Below are 22,978 nucleotides of genomic sequence, written 5' to 3'. Positions count from 1 at the left end.
GTGTTTAGAAGTCTAACATTCTACGATTTCAGTGCTTGCTAAGTGTATAATTGATTGGTTACAGGAATGGTAGTAAAACTCCAAAGTATAAAATACACACATCTTTTACAAATGTAAATAATAATTTATTATAGATATTTGTGAAGACATTTGACAACAAGCATAAAAGAAGACAATTCTTGTAGGAAGTACACATACATTTAAAAAAAAAGTGCTTACAACCATTACATGAAATTAATGTATTGTAGCAATATTCACTGCAAATAAATTTTCATACAATGTAGAGGAGCGGAGGTGACCTTTGGCTAGCGAAGATGGCAATGCCTTCATAGTTGGCTTTTTGAACATATAGATTTTTAAAAGTATAATAAATGTAAACTTTTAATATTTTGCATCTTATATTGCATTCATGGAAGTTTATAATAAATACACCCAAAAAGAAAAAATCCAATTTTATGAAGCAACTGGTATACAATACATTGCAAACTTAAATGAGATACTTCTCATACCACACCATTTATAATGAAACTCTGGAGTCATAAGATTCGCGGTGACTTAATTTACGTGGATTTTATGGGATCCTTTTACCCCTAAATTAACATCAGAGTTGAACGGAACAAAAAAATCCACACAGTCAATAATGCAAGTACATGTACATGTAATCCACGAAACTAAACACCGACAAACCTTTAACAATCCACCAAAACTGTAATAAATGTGCAATGACGTTACACTCTTTTGTAAGTGATGAGGTATTCTGGGTAATTCTGATGGTGGTTATACGTGACAAACTCTCGGAAGATCCAGCTTCCGTCACCGACCACGCTGTCACAGCGCTGGCGCTCAGAATGTTCACAGGCGTCCGATTCACACCCAGTCTGAAAGCACGGCGGCCTCTGGAGTTTGTTGGCTGTTTTGGCGAGATGAATTTTTCCCAGACATGACCTGACCAAGAACATCCTCTTTTCAGCTTTACTTCTTGCTAATTTGTCGTCTAGGAATAAAAAAAAATGAAAACACATTAGCTGTTACAATTAAACTATTGTCGCAATCCATTTACGATATTCTCCAAGTTTCAACTGCTGTGCAGCAAAAAACGACGAAAGTGTATTTTATTGTGGATTACTCTATAAAAGAATATCAAAGTATTCATACTACATATATTTCTTTCTGTGTTGCCTTACCTGTGTACTGGTCAGCTTTCGTGGAACTTTCTGCTAGGTAAACCCCTTGTCCGAACATTCCTTTTTCACCGGCCATGCGGAAATCTAGCCCCTGAGACAGAATCTTTTTGTATGTGTCCGGTTTGGTTCCATGGAAGAGGAAATGCTCGTTTATTTCATGGTACAATTCACTTGTAAGGACAGAGTCTTCTTTCAGACTCTTCGTTGTTGCTATGTCTCCGGTGCTTTGCGGGATCGAAGCCAATTGATCGAATACTCCTATGTCACCAGCTTTGTGGAAAAGTCGTGCTCGAAAATGGGAGTAGTTTTCGTAAACGTCAATATTTTCCAGTCTCTGTACTTTCAAAACTTTAATACTAGTGTACTTTAATTCTGACAACCCTTGAGCATCACGGCCATGACCAACTTTTTGGGACTGCCATGTTGATTGGACAAGTTTATCCACAGCTTTGTGTGTGGATGAATCCACATCCACCAATTTATGATAACCCTTGTCGCACTCCGTCTTCCAAAGCTGTAAGTCAATATATCTATTGATTCATAAACGTGTATATATTGTATTAAACACAAAACTATTTACTTCAAATACACTAAAGATAACTTCCAATAATGTTTTACTGTCAGATGCAGACAGTAAACACCCAATTTAAAGTATTCATCGTCACGTGATATCGCATTTATCACAAAGTATTCTTTTAAAGCAGTTCATCATACTGATAAGCTCGTGGGATTGTTTCCAACACTGCAGAAATAGCGTTAAACATTGGGGATTTGCGCGTATGTGTGTGTGTGTGGGGGGGGGGGGGTGTTTAAGAAATGATGTGACTAAAATGTAAAAAGATTCTTATTCTTTGAATTCTGAATCATCAATTTGGTTAAAAATCTTTTGTAAATATCGTTGTTCAGTCTCTCCAGAAAATCATGTTCATCAGATTCAAAGGAAAAGAACACGAAATATATTTTCTAACAGACAGGGCCATTTCTCATAGGTCAAATGAATCTGTTATACATTTATTTGATCACCGCGGATATCATTCATACCACAGAAAACGCAATACCTTGACAGATTTGTCTGAGGTAAACTCGGTCCAGTATTCAGGAGGGTGGAGCTCTCTGTGGTACTGTTGGCGGCAGAATTCCTGGGTCCCTCTCTCGGGTCCAGAACACGCCCCTCGGTATGTGGCAGACTCGTCAACAAACGCCTACAAACGTATCAAATAGTAGAACATTAAATACTTTGGTCGCAATGCTTGTCGAAAACCTGCAACTATTCTGGCATTTGCTTATTGAAGCTAACTTGTTAAAACACCGACCTTCATTAAGAAAAAGCAATATATCTGACAGTGTATTTATTTAGCCTACCTTTGATATTCCTGTATGTTGGTCGCCATATATTACAATGATAACTCTTTTTACAGACGACTGGGTGTGGGATTTTGAGAACTGGTCGACTCCTTTTAGCATCCCACCGGCCGTGATTTGCGCCGGATAGTTTTTGTAGAGGGTTCCAAAAGCAGGAAAGGCTACGCAGTTGCATTGGTTTTCATCAGCCTTTTCCATACATTTGATTACAATATTTTGTATATCCTACCAAAGAATGGAGAGGATCTTTAAAGTTTGCGAAAGTATTCTACATTTATAATACATATTGATAAACAAACCTGTTTTGGACTGGTAACAATTGTGATTTTAAAGTCAACAGAAAATTATACAAAAAGAAAGAGAAACTGAACATATATTCCATATTGACAAAAAAAAACTTTATTTTAAAAAAAAGTTGATATCGAAAGCAATCAACCAAACTAAATTTAATAAACAACTTAATTAGCTTAAGAGTAGGCAATGAATTATTAGATTTTTATTAAGCTTAACTTAGACTTGTTAATTTTAATTTTCCTAGAAATAATGATTCTCAACTTTAATTTTCATTATCATAATTATGCTATTCATACTTTAATATCATGAAAATATTGTAATCACCGTTTTGGAAACACTTTTGTCATTCTGATTGTAGGGAGGTATACATGCGTGACAAATTTTCTTGCACTTCAAATTTCCGGCGGAAGTAACGACAACATTTCCCTCAGAGACACCTGACGGATGATCTCGTCGACATTCTTCTGCAACTTCTGAACCAGCAGCCGTTGCTATTGCTTTGGATAGAGATCCTTTGCCCAAATCTAAGCTCTTATTCACACTATTGACAATCATATCGATCTTTAAAGTGAAAAGAAAATATCTTTTTAAAATTTTGTTTTTTGTGCTGAAGGAAATTAAAGTCAACTCAAGCAAGATGATTTTTCATATTTTTATTATTATCACAAAACTTTGAATGCCAATGCTTTAAAAAAAAATTATATACAAATTTTCAAGTTTTGAAACCAACCTCTTCCTCTTCAATCTTGTCGACTTTGATTAGGACGGTTATTTGATTTATCAGAAATCTACAAAGAACTTTTCTTTCGATTTCTGAAAAAAAACGTCATCGACTTTACACATTTTAAATTAGGATTTATCTGTGATGTTTCATTTATTTCTCTGTGTTTTCCTGATATTTGAATAATGAAATAAATGTATTATTAGCAGGTTAAGAAACAGTATTATTTGTACACAGAGATGATGTGAAAACGTTATTCAATCATGGTAACAAAATATTTACCCGTATTAGGACTTAAATCCCAAGTTTGAACAGCATCACAAAAAGCCTATAAAAGATACGAGAGAAAAGAAAATTATTTTTATGTGTAGGGAATTGACTGGTGTTAATAACATTTTTTAAAAGTGGATATTTCTCCGTTCTTTAAGATTATTTAATGGCATAGAAAAATATCCGCCTGAAAAGAGATATGTTTAAAAATTCAATTGTTTGAGAACGTGTACATGTATATATTATTTTTGCCAATTAAAAATTAGAATTGTATGCAAAATCAATTGCGAGAAACTTGTAAAAAATGAAATTTAAAGTTTGTTGTTTGTTATCTAGAAAGTACAACAAGCTGAATGCATATGTATGGACTCTTATTACTAATTATAATGCCTGTTTTTACCTTGAATGTCTCTTTGTCCTCGGGATGTATAACAAAACGTACTTCTTTCAGACTGGTGTTGGGGTTGTCGTCTATGTATTGGGCAATCGCACGACATGCGTTTATAGACGCAACATTCTTTGGAAACTTGTGAAACCCGGTTGTTAGACCAGGGAAAGCTATTGAAGAGAGCTTTTGACTGTCTAGCTCTTTCAGACATTTGGATATGAATTCCATGTGAATCTGTAATTGTAATCGATATTTAATACATATCAACCAATACACTTCTGCTGTCACATTTAATTTACTTGATGTTTCAGCAATACCAGAATCAACTTCCCTTCAGAGCTATTCAGCTAGCAGTTTACTTATTATTTTTTGTCGGGGAGGAGCATTGATTGTTGACAAAAGACGAAAACAAACCTTTTCTGCGTCATTTGATCCATATTTCTTAAGACACCCGTGGCAGGCGGATTTACATCTAAGATTTCCCGGTCCAGTTACTGCAACATCACCCTTAGTAATTCCTGTGGGGTACTTTTGGTCACACTCAGTCTGTAGCCCGTTCCCCGCGGCTTCCAACAACGCTCGCGACCCCCTTCCATGCCGTAGCTTTAACTTATCTGATGTACTGTTCACAATGACGTCAACCTTAGATTAATGATGATACGTAATCAAAATTATTGGTAAATACTAATTTCTTTTTAATTTTTTTAACCATGTTGTGTACTAAAGTTATACAATGCATCTATATGATTATTTGTAATTACATGTATTACATATTAGATACCTCTTTGATAAACACTTATCCTTATCGCTTGAACATTCTTAATTCACAAGTATAAGTGCAAGCAACTTGGAACATGATCAAACAACTTTTGCATTTTTGTTTAGGATACTTAATTAATCATGATAATTTCAATGACACATTTGAAAATTGTAGAAAAAATTCTTTGAAAAGTATCACATTGCATACCAAAATTAAATAGAGTTTAAATATCAAACTATATTGGATGGGAGTAAAGTAAGAAAATATCAAATACTATAAAAAGTAATGACTATTAACCTCTTCCTTTTCTAAAGCGCCTTCTTTAACTGATATGTTGACACTTTTATAATCCCTTGATACGCCATTTTCTTCGGTATCTGCAAAAAAGGAATGCCCGCGAACAGTAACGCTAGCCTCAACTTAATACATAATACCAGATTTATTAATGTTGTTCTTGAAAATATTAATTGAAACCCAACTGTCATACATTTATTCAATGTATCTTTACCAAGGCATGCCAATTAATTTTTATTAATTTGTACCCACCTTTCAGCAAATTGTTATGTTTTAAAGATATGTTTTAAAGGGGCATGATCACGATTTAAGTCGAAAGTTATTTTTCCGATTTTAATATTAACTATGCTTCAGTACGGCATTTTATAATAGGCAAGCAAAATTTAAGCGTCATTCGATGAGTTATAAGCTCGTGACAGAACTTACAATTCTTTTCTAGGTAAACAAAGCTTTTATTTTATTTTGAATGTTGAAGTGAAAATTCCAGTTTTAGACCTAGAATGAATACGTTGAAAGTTAGAAACTGTTTATTTATGTTTAAAATGAATAAGAAGATAGACAAAGCTTGAAAAAGTTTATTTTTTCCACAGGTATATTGAACCTATGTAAACAAAAACAGGACATGCATTAGCCTTGTTTACATGACTGAGAATTGTGAGCCCTGTATCTTTCTTATAACTTAACGACTGATTCTCCAATTTCATTGGATCATTAGAAATGCATTCCTAAAGCATTGTAAATAATAAAAACAGAAAAATAGAATTTGACCAAAATCGTGACCATGCCCCTTCAATATCCTTACAATGACATCATTATAAAAATAGGGAAACAATTCAATTCAAACAAAGTGACCATTTTAGAGTGTAGATCTAGACTATAAGGTGTGCAAGATGTTTCTTTTCTCATGAAAATCGGTAATTTTAAGTTTAATTTATCTAATACTGTATGGCAAGATTGCTTTAAAAAGAAAAGACAAGTGGCATCTATTTATGATTATAATACAATGAGAGATATTTAAATGCGACCAGTTTTCAATTTGTAATAAGTTCTTCTATTGATTAGTTTTGTGTTGAGTTTCATTTTGGATTACGACTTCCCGGAAGTTAAATCAGCTAAATTTAGCAATACCCAATGAATACCACTACCCTCAATTTATAAAAATATATAAAATATGAATTGTGAGAAGATGAAAATGCAATGCTCAACTTATATACATATTTCAAGTATTTGTAGATTTTTTTTTTTATCTCGGAAGTGTACAGTTTGTATGTCGCAATGTTCCACAACAACAATAATAAAAAAAAAAAATGAAAGTAAATGTGTAAATATCATATAAAATTTTTAATTAAAATTAAAATAAGCTTTTAACACATCTTACCTTCATCTGTGCTTAAATCAGAATCTGACGAGACAGAATACACAGTCGATGAACTGTCCGACATTGTTACCATGAAAAAAAGAAAGCGAAAATAGAATCTAAGGTGGGTTTTACCCCGGGTATTTTTCTAAAAATAGAAAAAAAAGTCTCGTTTTAGACGTGTGTATATTTAGAATATCGATTGGATCTGTTAAAAATAGTCCTGCAGCTATTGCCCTTTTTTGCTTAATATGTAAAGTGGAAGTGATTTACATGATTTACTATGATTTAAAAAAAAGTTCTCGCCTTTTCTAATGCAACTATCTGAAAAAGATGCACTCCGTATAAATCAATATTAATGCTTTTCATAGATAATTTTCTTTGACCAAATTTGTTTTCCCCCAGTGTGATATTTTTGCGATTGATATCAAATGTTGGTCCGATTGTCAATTCATCTTCATATGAAGAAGCTATTATGATAACACATAATGAAAATTCATCTTTTGATCATCTACATACATATTGTCAGATCCGAGAGGTTGAACTACTTTATACATACTGTATTTTCCCTTATAATGCAAGCAGGGGGAAAACGGGACCAGAAAATGACAACACACATGTTAAGTAATGGGCAGGGAAATCCTGATTGATCTTATATGTATAAAATATAGTTTTGGTTAATTAATTGATCAGCTTGATAACATGTTAAGGCATTGTTTAAAATTGATTTGATAAACAGATTTAAAGTCCATGAGTCGTTGGTAAAGACCCATTCACAGGCAACTAATTTAATCAACATAACTGTAACCCTGTAATTCTTTGCTTGACATTTCAATTGCAATTTATTTTATGACAGAGAATGAGACAGTATTTAATAAACATATATCTCTTAAATTGTTTCTCTGATAAGTAGATGTTTGATATTTCTTTTACTGTGTTAAATAATTAGAGGAAAGTGCTACTATAGAATTTTCCCTCCTGTCCCATCCTGTTTGAGTTCTTAGATCAGAACTTACCGAGCAAATTTGGTTAAGTAATCTGTATGATTTCAGAGTCGCTTCCATTTCAATAAGCGCAAGCGTCTATATCATTGGAGAAAAAAATTACGAAAATATTAATCATAGTATTTAAAATCATTAAATTTGAACATATTTTATTGTATAAACACAATTATACAAAAGGATTAGAAACAAGTCTGAACGATTTAAATGTGTATATATGCACTTCTTTGTTTTGATTATGGCTATGTTAGAAAATGTAATCACAAGGTTCAAGAATGGTAAAAATGTCTTTGGCTTAATTGTTATATTTGAACTCGGTCTATACATTTCATAGCTCTCTAGAAACTCACAGATTTCAAAGTCTTCCGCTATTCTCTAATTTCAGTGCTAGCTAATGTAACCACTGTTCACAGAATAAATAGTAAATCTTAAAATATGAAATGTGCCATCATTTAACAAATGTAATAAAATATTTTTGTTCAGATGTAAAGTAGGTTGAATGGAAACTAAATTGTTCTCCATACGTGATTGAAATACTATTTAGGCAACACTGTAGATTATTCTAGAAATACTATTTTACGAGGAAGTGACAATGCGCATAAGACGTACATATAAACAAATATGCTTTCAACTATTACATACAAACAAATAAATATATTTTATATTAAGGTACCTCACTACACCTAAACTTATACTTTTTAAGATATTACGTCACCATAATTATATCGTTCGATTGAGTTGTATAACGTCGTAGTTCAGTGGTTAAAGTACTGTACTTCTGAGCCGCAGATCATGAGTTCGAATCCACCTGGAGCTTTTGTTTATGTTTACTGAATTAACTTTTCGAAAATGTAATTTTTCATCCAAAATTGCACATTTTGGCTATTGGACTGAAATACTTTTTATCCATTATGATATCTATCATAATCAAGTAATTTTCTGCATGAATTGACAAAATATTTCAAGGTTGGAGAGCCACCTTAATCACTTACATATATTATCTTCAGATTTGATTAAAAGAGAGCATGATAAATATAAACTAGTACAGGTATATTTTTGCAGTTTTTACATGTTGATTCATGTAAGCTAAAATACAAACTAAAACAAGAGGCCCAATGGGCCACATCGCTCACCTGAGCAACACTGGCTTTATATGGGCGTTCAAAGATTATTGTGCCATATGGCCCCTCGATAGATTAATCAAAAATGAATATCTGAATTTTACACTTATTTTTGCATATACTTAATCTTTGAAATGTTTACCTTTATGGAATAACATTTTTACCGGAAATAAGATCATATGCAATAGTAATAGTTCTCAGTTGGTTTTCACGGTTAACTTCCAGTTCCCTTTATTTTTGCCCCCACCCCACCCATCACTTTATAAAACGATTAAAATACATGAGAGCATAAAGGTATATTTTCTCCCTCCACTACTTACTAGTTATTGTATTTTATTTTTAAAAATCCTATATGTGAAAGAAGAAAATGTACCTCAATGCACCAAAATGAATGCGCTCAATTCCTCAAATTAAAAACATTGAAAGATTCAATTGACCTTCTCCATTATAAATGATTGTCGTTTATCAGGCATGAATTCATTTCGTATGACATTTCATATACTTTTTAACTTGACTGATGAATAAACTTAGCTGAAAAATGTTGTCACATATGTTAAAGAGCTATAATTCAAATCAATGTATTGGCGGGCATGTCGCTCTATTGTACCTTGGTCCACCCACTATTTTCATCTTTACTAAAAAACAACAAATGTCTACAAAGATGATTTTACGTTGCAACAATTTTTTAAGGACAACGATAATGCTTTTATCCTCATAATAATAATGTGTCAAGACTATGGAAACTGTTTAAAAGTCGTCGTTTTTATATACTTATGTTCGAAAAACTATCAAAAATTTGAGTAGATTTTATGCAATTCATCGTTTAAGAAGGGACACCGGAAAGTAGTTAAAGCATATTATCCTTTTAGCAAGACATTTCTCTTGATCAACCAAAATTTCAGCGTCAATCTTAGAATTATAAGCAGATACATAGCTTGGTTTGAGTCATGTTTTCGTTCACATGAGCTTATAACATTCAATTTAAGATTTCTAAACTTGGTATTTCCTATTCAGCATAGCTGCATTTAAAATATAAACGAACTAAAGCATGACCTCAGCTTTGTGTGCAAACATACAGTAGCATTGTGCGCAAAGCTCTGTATCTTGCTTATAACTCGCTTGACTCTCAGGTTAGTAAATAGAATTTGTAATGCAATTAAGGTGGAATAACACATCATTACAAAATGGCTGACCTCTGATCGAAACGACATTTCGTTTTATTTAAAGGATTTTATCAACGAAAACATGTAGCTTACTCAATAGCTGAGTGGATACCACGTTGGGCTTGTGATCCGTACATTTCGAGTTCGAATCCTGCAGGGGCTTTTGATTTTACTTACTAAATGGATTTTTTTTAGTTATTCATTTTTTATCAAAAAAGGGAAATTTTTCATTTATTTGATATATCTACAGTTTATTTATCATTATATCTTTTATAATCAAATAATTTACTGTTAATTTGGGTGACTTTTTCCAGGTGTGTTATTCCACCTTAAAACAAGAGAAAACACAATTTGTTTTTCATCATATATATATATATATATATATATATATATATATATATATATATATATATATATATATATATATATACTTAAATATATATATACTTAAATATTCCTAGCAGCGAGAATAATCTCCGTTTAGATTGAAATTGCTGAGCATCTTAATAAGACATTTTGCATTAATTAACCACTACGTACCGAATTACATGTACCAACATAATGAATAGTATTTTATAAAATGTTGTTAGTGCATCAGATTTTGCGCAGGTACATGTAAACAATCAGCTGACTGATTTCAGGACTACATGTAAAAATTTTAAAATAAAGACGATAGTTCCTCTCAAGTTAAAATAAAAAGAAACTAAACATGTTACAATCAAAACAAGCTAAAACCACCGTCACAAGTGAAAATGTCAACGCATTGAAATATTAAACCTCAATTCACTTACGATAAACGGCACAAATATATTTTGGATGTTTCAAATACATGTATTCCCTTCGCACTTAAACTGTTGCACAACAAGCAGATTCATCTCCGTTCAAGATGGCTGCTTCTAACATACATATTGTAGACTGGTTCTCTAAATTGGTTTCCGATATAGGAAATATCGAGCCCGAAGTTAAACTGATTGACCCCCATTCTCTCTGTCTTATTATTATTTTCGTAAATTAATCAAATTTGAAACAGAATTAGCCCATAATTTTTGCAATTTATATTTCCCTTTCCATAAGGATTATTTATGCTAAATTACGTTGAATTTGACTCAGTAGTTCTTAAGAAGAAGATTAAAAAAAAACAACCCCTTTTTTCTACAGCTTGGAGGTTTTCTCCGCTTTGAATAAATATTGGTCTATCATTTCTGCAAATTATATTCGCCTTTCCATAAGGATACTTTGTGATAAATTTGGTTGAAATTGGCCAAGCGGTTTTAGAGAAGAAGTTCAAAATGTAAGAGTTTACAAACAGACGGACGGACAGACGGACGACGGACAAAATGTGATCAGAATAGCCTACTTGAGCTTTCAGCTCAAGTGAGTTTGAAAAAAAAAATGTCAAAAAAACTTTACAATTGATAAGTAAAATAAACATTGCAAGCTTTATAATACACCATTCATACTCCACAATCATGTTACATGTACGTTGGAATCATTATAATTAGCGGTGGCTCAATTTTCGCATTTGTGGGAACCCTTTTTCCCATAAATTAACAAACCTTTTTAAAAAACTGACAAACCACCAAAATTGTATATATGTGTAACTGTGTTTACATGATATCACACTCTTTCGTATGTGATAAGGTATTCTGGGTAATTCTGATGTTGGTTAGACGTGACAAACTCTCGGAAGATCCAGCTTCCGTCACCGACCACGCTGTCACAGCGCTGACGCTCCGAATGTTCACAGGAGCCCGATTCACACCCAGTCTGAAAGCACGGCGGTCTCTGTAGTTTGTTGGCTGTTTTGGCGAGATGCATGAATTTTTCCTAGACATGACCTAACCAAGAACAACCTCTTTTCGTTTTTACTTCTCGCTGATTTGTCGTCTGCATGAGAATAGAATAAAATGAAGAAGAATAAAACATTCGGGAAAACCATCATTGTAGTCCAATTACGATTGTCTCCAACTAAACATTGTTTGCAAATTGCAATTCAATGATGCCGAATTAATGACACATTATATAAAAGAATAAATCTAAGTGTTTCTTCACATATGGTTAAAATACCATTTGAATGCCATTAACCCGATATACATAGAGGAGACAATACTCGTAGGACGTTAATATGCAAACGAGCTTTCCGCAATTATATATAGGCTAAACAAATAAATATTCACTGTAGTGGATTTTAATGCAATATCCCCGTGATTGTTGAATTATATTATCTTAAGATTTAATTATAAGAGAGTATAATAGACATACGTACTTGTACATTTAATAATTTTGTAGCCCATGTTGCATTCAAGGAAGTTCAAATATAAACACAAGGGGAAAATAAACTGCATACATTGCAAACTTTATAATACAGCATTCAAACTACACATGTACGGTTATGTTATTGTTTAAAGGTATATATGCCGTTTTAACGGCAATTTTGCAAATTTGGAAACCAGACCCAAATTTTGTCAGCATGACTAAATAAATGAAAAAGAAGTTTATTGAAAATTTTGCAATTTTTTAATGAATAATAACAAGGTTCAAGCCATAATTTGAAAATTAATAACGACGATTTACCTATGCATAATCATAAATGATTAACATTTGAGGTGGATTTGCGCATGTGCGCGGGAATAGTAATTTAGAAAGGCACCATACAGAGCGAGGTAGTGTGCCAGGTTTGTTTACATTTGTTTGAATTTATATGAACAGGTTTGTGTGCAGAAAAAATCAGATATTGTCACCTGCATTTTATGAGGATGTTTGCGTATCGGTGTCAAAGACAATCGATAAGAGCTCTTTTGCAATTGACCATTATTTTCATACATTGACAACACGTATTATCATAACAGAGCGTAAAAATTATCCCGTCTTCGGCCCCTCGACTAAAAACATATACAATATATAGATTTAAAGTATTCGAGTGATAGCTACACAAGTTCTTTCATATTCAGACAATGAATATCGTATCATATACATAAACTTCTTTTCCTTTATGAATAAATATCTTATTAAACAAAGAAAACACACCGCTGTGTGACCCACCTGTCTATAGCAAGTAACCGGATAGCCCATAGTTAAACACGAAGTTTCTAACTCGTGTCCAACACTCAAAATGGTCTTCAATATACATGTATATTCTCATTTACATCGTTTTTTGTCAAAATGTTTCTTTCGCATTATTCAACTGCCAACGGACCGACCACGTTTCCCCGTCGACCTCTTGTGTACGTTCTAAAATTAGATTGTCAAATCACGTGCTTAAGAATGTTTCAAAGTTAGGCGCTTATTGACCGACCCGGTCAAAAAATAAATAAACTCGAATCTATAGTAAATACTTTTAAATGCGTTTGGTTTAAACTGTATAATTTGCAGTAAGTTTATAACTTTTGAAGCTTAATTGAAAAATGAAAACATTTCTTTCGTTTAAAATTTTCATTTAAAACGGCATATATACCTTAAAGTATTATATTCAATAAAAGCACTAAAATCATCACGAACGAATTATAGTTTGTATTAATTATACATACATACAATTGGTCCACTAAATATCATTCCAACAAACCTTTTAAAATATTGACAATCCACAAAAATTGTACACGTGTGTAATTGTATTAAAATTACACTCTTTTGTAAGTGATGAGGTATTCTGGGTAATTCTGATGTTGGTTATACGTGACAAACTCTCGGAAGATCCAGCTTCCATCACCGACCACGCTGTCACAGCGCTGACGCTCCGAATGTTCACAGGAGCCCGATTTACACCCAGTCTGAAAGCACGGCGGCCTCTTTAGTTTGTAGGCTGTTTTTGCGAGATGAATTTTTCCCAGACATGACCTGACCAAGAACATTTTCTTTTCGGCTTTATTTCTTGCTGATTTGTCGTCTAGGATTAGAATAAATGAAAGTTATTTATAGCTGCTGCAATAATTATTAAATTATTGTCGCAATGCATTTACAATCCTTTCCCAGTTTCATCTGCTGTGAATTTAACTTGGATTACTCTATAAAAGAATATCAAAGTATTCATACTTTTTTCTTTCTATGTTGCCTTACCTGTGTACTGGTCAGCTTTCGTGGAACTTTCTGCTAGGTAAACTCCTTGTCCGAACATTCCTTTTCCACCAGCCATGCGGAAATCTAGCCCCTGAGATAGAATCTTTTTGTATGTGTCCGGTTTGGTTCCATGGAACAGAAAGTGTTCGTTTATTTCATGAAACAATTCTTTTTTAAGGATAGAGTCCTTTTTCAGACTCTTCGTTGTTGCTATGTCTCCGGTACTTTGCGAAAGAAAAGCCAATTGTTCGAATACTCCTATGTCACCAGCTTTGTGGAAAAGTCGTGCTCGAAAATGGGAGTAGTTTTCGTAAACGTCAATATTTTCCAGTCTCTGTATTTTCAAAACTTTAATACTAGAGTACTTTAATTTTGACAACCCTTTAGCATCACGTCCATGACCAACTTTTAGTGACTGCCATGTGGATTGGACAAGTTTCTCTACAGCGTTGTGTGTGGAGGAATCCACATCCACCAATTTATGAATACTTTTGCCGCACTCCGTCTTCCATAGCTGCAAGTCAATATATCTATTGATGCATAAATGTGCATACATTGTATCACAAACTATTTATTTTAAACATTTAAGAAAATCAGATAGTTAAAATTTTTGAAATGGTTAGAACATGAAGAGATAAAAATTTCTTTCAAAACTAATATTGAAATCATAAATATTGATGCGATATTGATTAAGATACTGGTTTTTTTTTTCATCAAACTTCATATGAAGTTTATAAACTCTTAGCAAATCATACAGTTTAATTTAAACCCATTTCAGAGTATTAAAGATAGTTTCCAATAATTTTTGTTACTGTCCGATGCGGATAGTAAATGCCCCAGTTTAAATTGTTTATTGTCACGTGATGTCACAAAGTATTCTTTTAAAGTAATACAGCTCATCATACTGACAAGCTTTGTGCTTTGTTTCCAACATCGCAGAAATGTATAGCATTAAATATCGTATATATATATATATATATATATATATATATATATATATATATATATATATATATATATATATATATATATATATATATAGCTATTAATGATAAATGTAAAAAATGTATAAATGTAAAAAATATTCTAATTCTTTGAATTTATCATTATTTAAAAAAAAACAAATTTTAGTGGATAAAATGTTCATCCAAATAAAAGGAGAAAAAACGTAGAAATTTTTTAAAGGTAGGACGTACCATTTCCAAAAAATCTACGTATTTGAACCCTTTACTCTAATCCTCGAAATTTGATTCCCACGAATATTATCGATACCACAAAACCGCGGATACCATTCATACCTCACAAACATGTTCAATACCTTCACAGATTTATCGGACGTAAACTCGGTCCAGTATTCAGGAGGGTGGAACTCTCTGTGGTACTGCTGGCGACAGAATTCCTGGGTCCCCCTCTCGAGTCCCGAACATGCCCCTCGGTATGGGGCAGCCTCATCAACGTACGCCTACAACCATTTCTAATTTTTAAAACAATTGATTTCAACGTTGGAAACCGTTGAACGCGGCTATTCGTGCAATGAGCTCTTGAAGCTTTTGTCATCACAACAGCAACTTTGATTTTGGAAAGCAGAACACATGTATTCAATATGTGGCTTACCGAAGCTTACACGTGATGACATCAAATTTCGTTAAGAAATGACAGAACACATACCTTTGATATTTCCACATGTTGTTTACCATAGATTACAATAAAAACACTTTTTACAGACGTCTGTGTGTGGGATTTTGAGTACTGGTCGATTCCTTTCAGCATTCCCTCAGCAGTGATTTGGGCCGGATAGTTTTTGAAGAGCGTCCCAAAAGCAGGAAAGGCTACGCAGTTACATTGGTTTTCATCGGCCTTTGCCAGGCATTTGATTACAATATTTTGTATATCCTACCAAAGAATGAATACGATCTTGAAAGATGCAAAAATAACGGTATTTCAAAGTAAGAGGAAATTTATACATGTAAATCATGAGAAACTTAAAAAATATTCGATATCGACAAAAATCTATATTTTAAAAACAAGTTGATCTCGAAAGCCATCAACCAATTAAAAATATACTCAGCTTAAGAGTGGACAATTAATTATCTGATTTTTTAAAGCTTAACTTAGACTTGTTAATTCTAATTTTCCTAGAAATAATGATACTCAACTTGAATTTTCATTATTATAAACTATTTATACTTGAATATCCTGAAAATATTGTACATACCGTTTTGGAAACACTTATATTATTCTGATTGAAGGCAGGTATGCATGCGTGACAAATTTTTTTGCACTTCAAATTTCCGGCGGAGGTGACGACAACATTTCCCTCATTGACACCTGACGGATGATCTCGTTGACATTCTTCTGCAACTTCTGAACCAGCAGCCGTTGCTACTGTTTTGGATAGAGATCCTTTGCTCAGATCTAAGGTCTTATCTACACTATTGACGATCATATCGACCTTTAAAGTGAGACGAAATTATCTTTTTAAAATATATTTTTTGTATTGAAGGTAAAGACAAATCAAGGAAGATGATTTTTTCATATTTTTATTATCATAAAAATAGGAATGCCAATGCTTAAAAATAACTATGATATACAAATTGTCACGTTATGAAACCAACCTCTTCCTCTTCAATCTTGTCGACTTTGATTAGGACGGTTATCTGATTTATCAGAAATCTACAAAGAACTTTTCTTTCGATTTCTGAAAAAAGGTCATTGAATTCACACATTTCAAATTGGGATTCCCCGATCTTACATTTATAACTCCGTGTTTTCCTGTTATTTATATCATGAAAGTATCAGTAGCATGGTTTAGAAAGAAGTTTTTTAGATGTTAATATTTAAACATTGTTGCAAAATATTTACCCGTATTAGGACTTAAATCCCATGCTTTAACAGCATCACAGAAAGCCTATAAAAGAAGCAAGTGAACCGAAATATCATTTTTTTTTCTCCGTCCTTTATAGTTATTTTATGGCATTTAGAAATACATGTATCCGTCTGTACAGATAAATGTTTTGAACTTCAATTTTCAATTGAGCAATTGAGCACGTGTATAGGTTATAAATTTTTGCAAAATTAGAAATTTGTATGCATTATCAAATGCGAGAAACGTAAATTGAAATTTAAAGTTTTTTGTTGTTCTTAAGGTGGAGTAACACATCTTCGGCTGATCTTTGACCGAAATTACATTTTAATATTAGGATTTTATCGACGGCAACATGTAACTTACTGATATCGATATGTTGATAAAATGTCGGGTTTGTAATCCGTAAATCCCAAATTCGATTCCCAGAGGGGCTTTTGTTGTTACTTACTGAATTGATTTTTTTAGATATTCATTTTTTTTCCTCCAAACTGAAATTTTTCGCTTATTTGACACTTTGTTCATTATAACATCTTCCAGTATCAAATACTTTTCTGTTAATTTGAGCGACTTTTACCAGGTGTCTTATTACACCTTAAGAAAGTACAATAAGCTGAAGACATATGGATGGACTCTTATTACTGATTTAATGCTTAGCTGTAATTACCTTAAATGTCTCTTTGTCTTGGGGATGTATAACAAAACGAACTTCCTTTAGGCTGGTGTTGGGGTTGGCGTCAATGTATTGTGCAATTGCACGACATGCGTTTTTAGACGCAACATTCTTTGGAAACTTGTGAAAACCGGTACTAAGACCAGGGAAAGCTATTGAAGAGAGTTTTTGACTGTCTAGCTCTTTCAGACATTTGGATATGAACTCCATGTGTATCTGTAATAGTAATGGATATTTAATTTATCAATAAAAAATCTTCTGCTGTCACAGTTGATTTATTTGAAGTTTCAGCAATACCAGAAACAACTTCCCTTGCAAGCTATTAAGCTAGTAAATAGTGTTAAGAAAGTTCGTTCCATGATTTACTTTAGCCTAGATTCATTAATAAACAACTCGTGTTTAATTTTTTAAAATTTTTAGTAACCAGATAGACCACCTTTGTTTTTCAGTACATTTTAAATTCTGTTTGGCATTGAATGAATTAATTATCTCCCTCCATGGTCGTTGGGGACGGCGGCGTAATTGGTCCATGGATGTCGGTCGCGGATCCTTGTAGGCCTCACTGTCCAGAATACTCCATAGATTTTCTTTGCAATTTAGATCTGGGGAATTGCCCGGCCATTCTTCTTTGGAAATAAAGTTTTGTAAATTATCTTTACACCAATTCTGTGTTACTAGGGCAGTGTGAGGTGTCGCACCATCTTGAACAAGCGTAACATGTCCTGGATATTGAACCAACTTTCGTTCATCAATTCTGCCAGTGTTGTTTTGTCGATTCAGTGCAGGTTTAAGTTCTTTTTGAAGAATTTTATCCATATTATATTTTGCATTTATAGTTTTGCTGGATGTAACAATGTGTAGCTTTGACAAACCGTTCACTCCCATTGCACCCCAGATCATGACCTTGGCGCTTGACTTGACGTAGCTGACGTCGGGTACCTCATCCGGCTGGGGCCCCCACACAACATCGTCTTATCGGTTCGGAACATGAAACAGATATTTTATAGATTTGTCACTGAAGATGTAGTTCTCCCAGTCTTCAGCTGTCAAGTGCTTGTGATCATGAGCAAATTTCAGTCTTTTCTGTCGTTGTGTTTTTGTCAGAAGCTGATTTCTTGATCATTTAAATGCCTTCCATTTTTTTACTTTCCGTAAATAATTAAACACAGTCACATGACTCACATTAAAGCCCGAGTTCTTGAGTTCCTTGCTGCATTTTCATGTTGATTTTCCTCTTTTGTATTCTATGTTCTCGACTTTCTTTTTTTTACTACGCCTACTATTTTCGACGGTTGGCCCGATCTGGGTTGGTCGGTGAGCTGTTTATTTTGCTCTCGCCTGCGTCTCCACTTTGTTACCTATCGCTCACTTTTACACAGTTGTTTAGCCACATCACACTTAATCCTGCAACTAATAAGCCAAAGCCTGGGCTCGTTCATTGACAGTATCGACACTTGTGCAAGACGTCTGCTTTTTCACCGAACTCGTCATTTTGTTTGATGACGTAATAGACATAAATGTTTACATCACTCTATGCAACCACCAGGGAGTACACACAGGGGAGGATAACTGCTGATATGTTGAGAGAAAATACTCTAGTATAACCAATGTGAATTTGAAACAGAAATATTGCTTTTATCAATTTAATTTTTGTCAATTTTCAAACAGAACAACCTTTCTTAACACCCTTTAGTTAACTTTTTTGGATGAGGAGCATCGATTTCTTAACAAAAGCCTAAAACAAACCTTTTCTGCATCATTTGATCCATATTTCTTAAGACATCCGTGGCAGACGGTTTTACATTTAAGATTTCCCGGTCCAGTTACTGCAACATCTCCCTTTTGAATCCCCGTGGGGTACTTTTGGTTACACTCAGTCTGTAGCCCCGCCCCCGCGGCTTTCAATAAGGCTCGAGCACCTCTTCCATGCCGTAGCTCTAACTTCTCTGATGTACTGTTAACAATGACATCAACCTTAAATTAACAATAACGTAATCAAAGTTACTGAGTTATATTCTTTGCGTTTGAATTTTCAAACCATGTAGGGAAATAAATTTACACAAAACATCTAAATGATAATTTGTTAATTTTATATGATGGAACATTCTGTGATAAATATTTATCTTTATCGTTAAAGTACTCTTTTCTCACAAGGTGTAAGCGCAAGGAATTGTTTGGAACATGGTCAAAACACCTTAAAATTGCTTCTTAGTTTAGGGCACATAATTTTGATAATGTACAGTGTAAGAAACATTTGAAAATCGCAGTACAATTTTTTATAAAAAGTATCATATCATATTATACAAATATTGACTGGGGTTGAGGGTATCATTGATTATATTAACCCCTGAGGGACGAAATATTACAGAAATTTTCTTAATATTTATCGTCCCAAGGGGGCTAATATAATCAATGTTGCCCGAAAACACAGTCAACATTTGTTTTGTTATATGAAGAAACACACCAAAATTCAAAAAAGTAATTGAAAACAGATCGCTGTAATTTCTCAGCTCAACAATGAATTCACGAATTCAATTTTGTGCAAAGTTTATTTCTAAAATATCCTCGGCATCAAACGCTCAATGGTGATATTTCGCCGCCCGTAAGAATTAACATACTGATGTTCTACCTGATTTTACTTCAGGTAACAAGGGACAGTTTCGAATAAAGTACCCGTCAATATTTTTGTAAAATTGAGAGTTGCTGTACTTGAAGGCTTATGAGTGTTGCTAAAATTCATGAAATGATTTTTAATGATTATCATTAGTTAGAGGGGTGTCTCTTGTTGAAATTGATATGCAATATGTAGGCCCCTTATGTTAGGTACATGAGAATCAGAAGTAAAATGCGAAACCTGCGGCTATGACTGTTGTGCTGACTTTACACAGTGAAATTGCAAGTTACAGACGGGAGGTAAAATAACCCGAAAAGTAGGTGGATGGGACATTGTAAACTATACACCGGTAAGATTCTGACATGTGATAGTGCAACATGCACGCGGTACGGAAGGTCAACCCTCTGCAGGGAATTAGCTGGGGGAGGTCTAAAAAGCTGAAAAATCATGAAAAATTAGCAAAATAGGGTCAAAATCTCATAAAAACCAGTATGTAGAGAATTTTACGGGTTTTGATTAGTAATTTTCTTCAGATATTGGTGATTGGCCTTATAAAGAGTGAATTAAAGGTATTTGTGCTGAATGGGAACTGAGGAAATTCTAGTTACAGAGTTCCGAAGACATGCATCCCTTGGCTACAATGAATTATATAAAAAAAAACTGTGCCCTGCCACCTCACAGTAATTCACAAATCCTTATATCGATTATGAGATAGATATTATTCCGAGCCGGTCAATATCAAAAAAATATTGACCGGTCAATATTTTTCAGACAAGCTAATATTAAAATTTTTGACTAATCGTCTATATAGAGTTAAATAGTGAGAGTATACTACTGAATATAACAACAAATTATATAGTGTAGATATTAAACTATATTTGATGGAAGTAAAGTCAGAAAATATCAATAACTATTAAACAATAAGAAATGACTTTTAAATGCACCAACCTCTTCCTTTTCTAACGCGCCTTCTTTAACTGATATGTTGACATTTTTGTGATCCCTTGATACATCACTTTCCTCAGAATCTGCAAAAAAGGAATGCATGCCCGTGAACAGTAACGCTGGCCTCAACTTCATTCATAATACCAGATTTATTACTGTTGTTCTTAAAAATATTGTCATTCATTAATTCAATGTATATTTTATCAAGATATGTGCACCATTACTTCTTTAAATGTGAACCCACCTCTCTGCAAATGGTTACTCTTAATGATTTGTTTTAAAACCCTTATTCAAAACAAAGTGCCCATTTCATAAAATAGATCTAGACGATTAAGATGTGCAAGATACATGTATTCTAATAAAAGCAAGTGGTGTCTATTCATGATTATAATACGAGGGGAGAAATGTAGATGCAATCAGTTTTAAATTTGTTGAAAAAAGTTTTTTATGTTGATTGATTTTGTGTTGAGTTTCAGTTTTGGATCACGATCACGGAAGTTAAACCAGCTAAACATTGCAGTGCCCAGTAAAGGCCACTTCCCTCAATATGTGAAACATTTTTAAAAATCTTTATCGTGAGGAGATAAATATACATTGCCCGACTTGTGACCACAGTTAAAGGAGGCGCTACTTATTTCCACATTTGTAGATTTTCGATTTCAGAGGTCTGCAATCTGTATTTTGCAAACGTAAATGTCAAAATATAATGATCAGTTTTAAATTAGAATTGAAATAGCCTTTAACACATCTTACCTTCATCTGTGCTTAAATCAGACTCTGATGAGACAGAATATACAGTCAATTTGCTGTCCGACATTTTCACAATGAAAAAAAGAAAGAAAGAAATTATAATCTAAGCTGAGTTTTACCCCGGAAATTACTTCTAAAAATAAAAAAAAGTCTCTATATAGACGTGTGTGTATTGATAATATAAATTAGATCCGTTTCAAATGTTAATGCAACTAATACCATTTTGATTATGTTAAACGGAAAATCTGTGATAGAAAAAGTTCCGCATTTTCTAAACAACAATTTCCAAGTACGCACCGCATATAAATCAATATTGATGCTTTTCATAATGGTCTTTGAAAATTATTCTCTCCATAAAACCAGGTTCTAATTTGAAAAATATCAGCTAAATATTCGTTTTAAGGTCAAATGCGACCTATCTTCCATTTTTTCTATTTTTTCCTATTTCCACAATGTAAAGATTTCCATTAGGTAATTCCATAATTATATTCTTATGTTATATGATACTTTATTTATTTAGATACAAGTTTATCTTTTTAAAAGATTGGTGAGCGAGCGCTGTAGCCATCATAAAACACAAAAGCAGACTTCTTAAGCATTGATCTGAATCTATATATTAACAATATATAGGAAGGCACAGTGATGTAGTGGGGGTTGTGCCGGGCTAGAGTAGGGTTGTGAACCTAGAGTGGGCTTCACATCGGCAATGCCATAGCTCATTTACTGTGCCTGAATCACTATGTATCTACTGTAATTTCAATTTTAAGGTAAAAAATTTCTAGAACCATTGGTACTGTTTTGTAGCAATCGTATCTTCTCGGGCCTTTCCGGCAAGCTCGGAAAAAATATATTTTGGTTGTTTTCCGAGTCTGTCGGAATTTAAAATAAATCTAGCTATTTATCATAATATTCAGAGTAACTTTGCGTTATAAGACCTAATTAAGCTACAGTTACATTTTGACATTAACAATAAACACAAAACTTCATGTGAAGATGATAAAACGAAATTCAAATGGCACAGTTTATCTACAGTAGTAGTCAGTATTCCCAGAATCCCCTACTATGGAGTCGAGCATGAGTATTCCATTGAAAAAGACTAAGATAGTTGCTAGCGCTCGAGAGCGCTAGCAATAAAGTTTTCAATTGAAAATATATAATTCAACTT

The 22,978-nt window shown here is 33.3% G+C and overlaps 1 protein-coding gene across 4 annotated transcripts; it reads right to left on the bottom strand.

The window, feature by feature from the left end:
- Nucleotides 1–117: 117 nt before the first annotated feature.
- Nucleotides 118–21,949, bottom strand: LOC105347211 (protein mono-ADP-ribosyltransferase PARP15). 4 transcript variants are annotated; one of them, XM_034480861.2, is made up of 11 exons: nt 21,817–21,895; nt 5,277–5,356; nt 4,634–4,861; nt 4,232–4,453; nt 3,844–3,889; nt 3,571–3,653; nt 3,165–3,401; nt 2,547–2,771; nt 2,243–2,386; nt 1,185–1,698; nt 118–994 (listed from the first exon to the last, which is right to left on the bottom strand). In XM_034480861.2, the coding sequence occupies exons 1-11, from the start codon at nt 21,878–21,880 to the stop codon at nt 729–731; spliced, it is 2,109 nt and encodes a 702-aa protein (XP_034336752.1). In that variant the 5' UTR covers nt 21,881–21,895; the 3' UTR covers nt 118–728. The 4 variants fall into 4 exon arrangements, with proteins under 4 accessions (XP_034336752.1, XP_011454483.2, XP_065934874.1 ...); XM_011456181.4 differs by lacking the exon at nt 21,817–21,895 and adding an exon at nt 6,652–6,802 and having other exon boundaries at nt 119–994; XM_066078802.1 differs by lacking the exons at nt 118–994; nt 1,185–1,698; nt 2,243–2,386; ... (5 more) ...; nt 4,634–4,861; nt 5,277–5,356 and adding exons at nt 13,484–13,798; nt 13,969–14,482; nt 15,287–15,430; ... (5 more) ...; nt 19,251–19,478; nt 21,067–21,146 and having other exon boundaries at nt 21,817–21,949.
- Nucleotides 21,950–22,978: the final 1,029 nt, after the last annotated feature.

Source organism: Magallana gigas, chromosome 3 (genome assembly GCF_963853765.1).
Source record: "Magallana gigas chromosome 3, xbMagGiga1.1, whole genome shotgun sequence".
Classification (NCBI taxonomy): Eukaryota; Metazoa; Mollusca; class Bivalvia; order Ostreida; family Ostreidae; genus Magallana; species Magallana gigas.
Note: the sequence above shows the minus strand (reverse complement) of the source record. Positions and strands in the feature narration are given on the sequence as shown.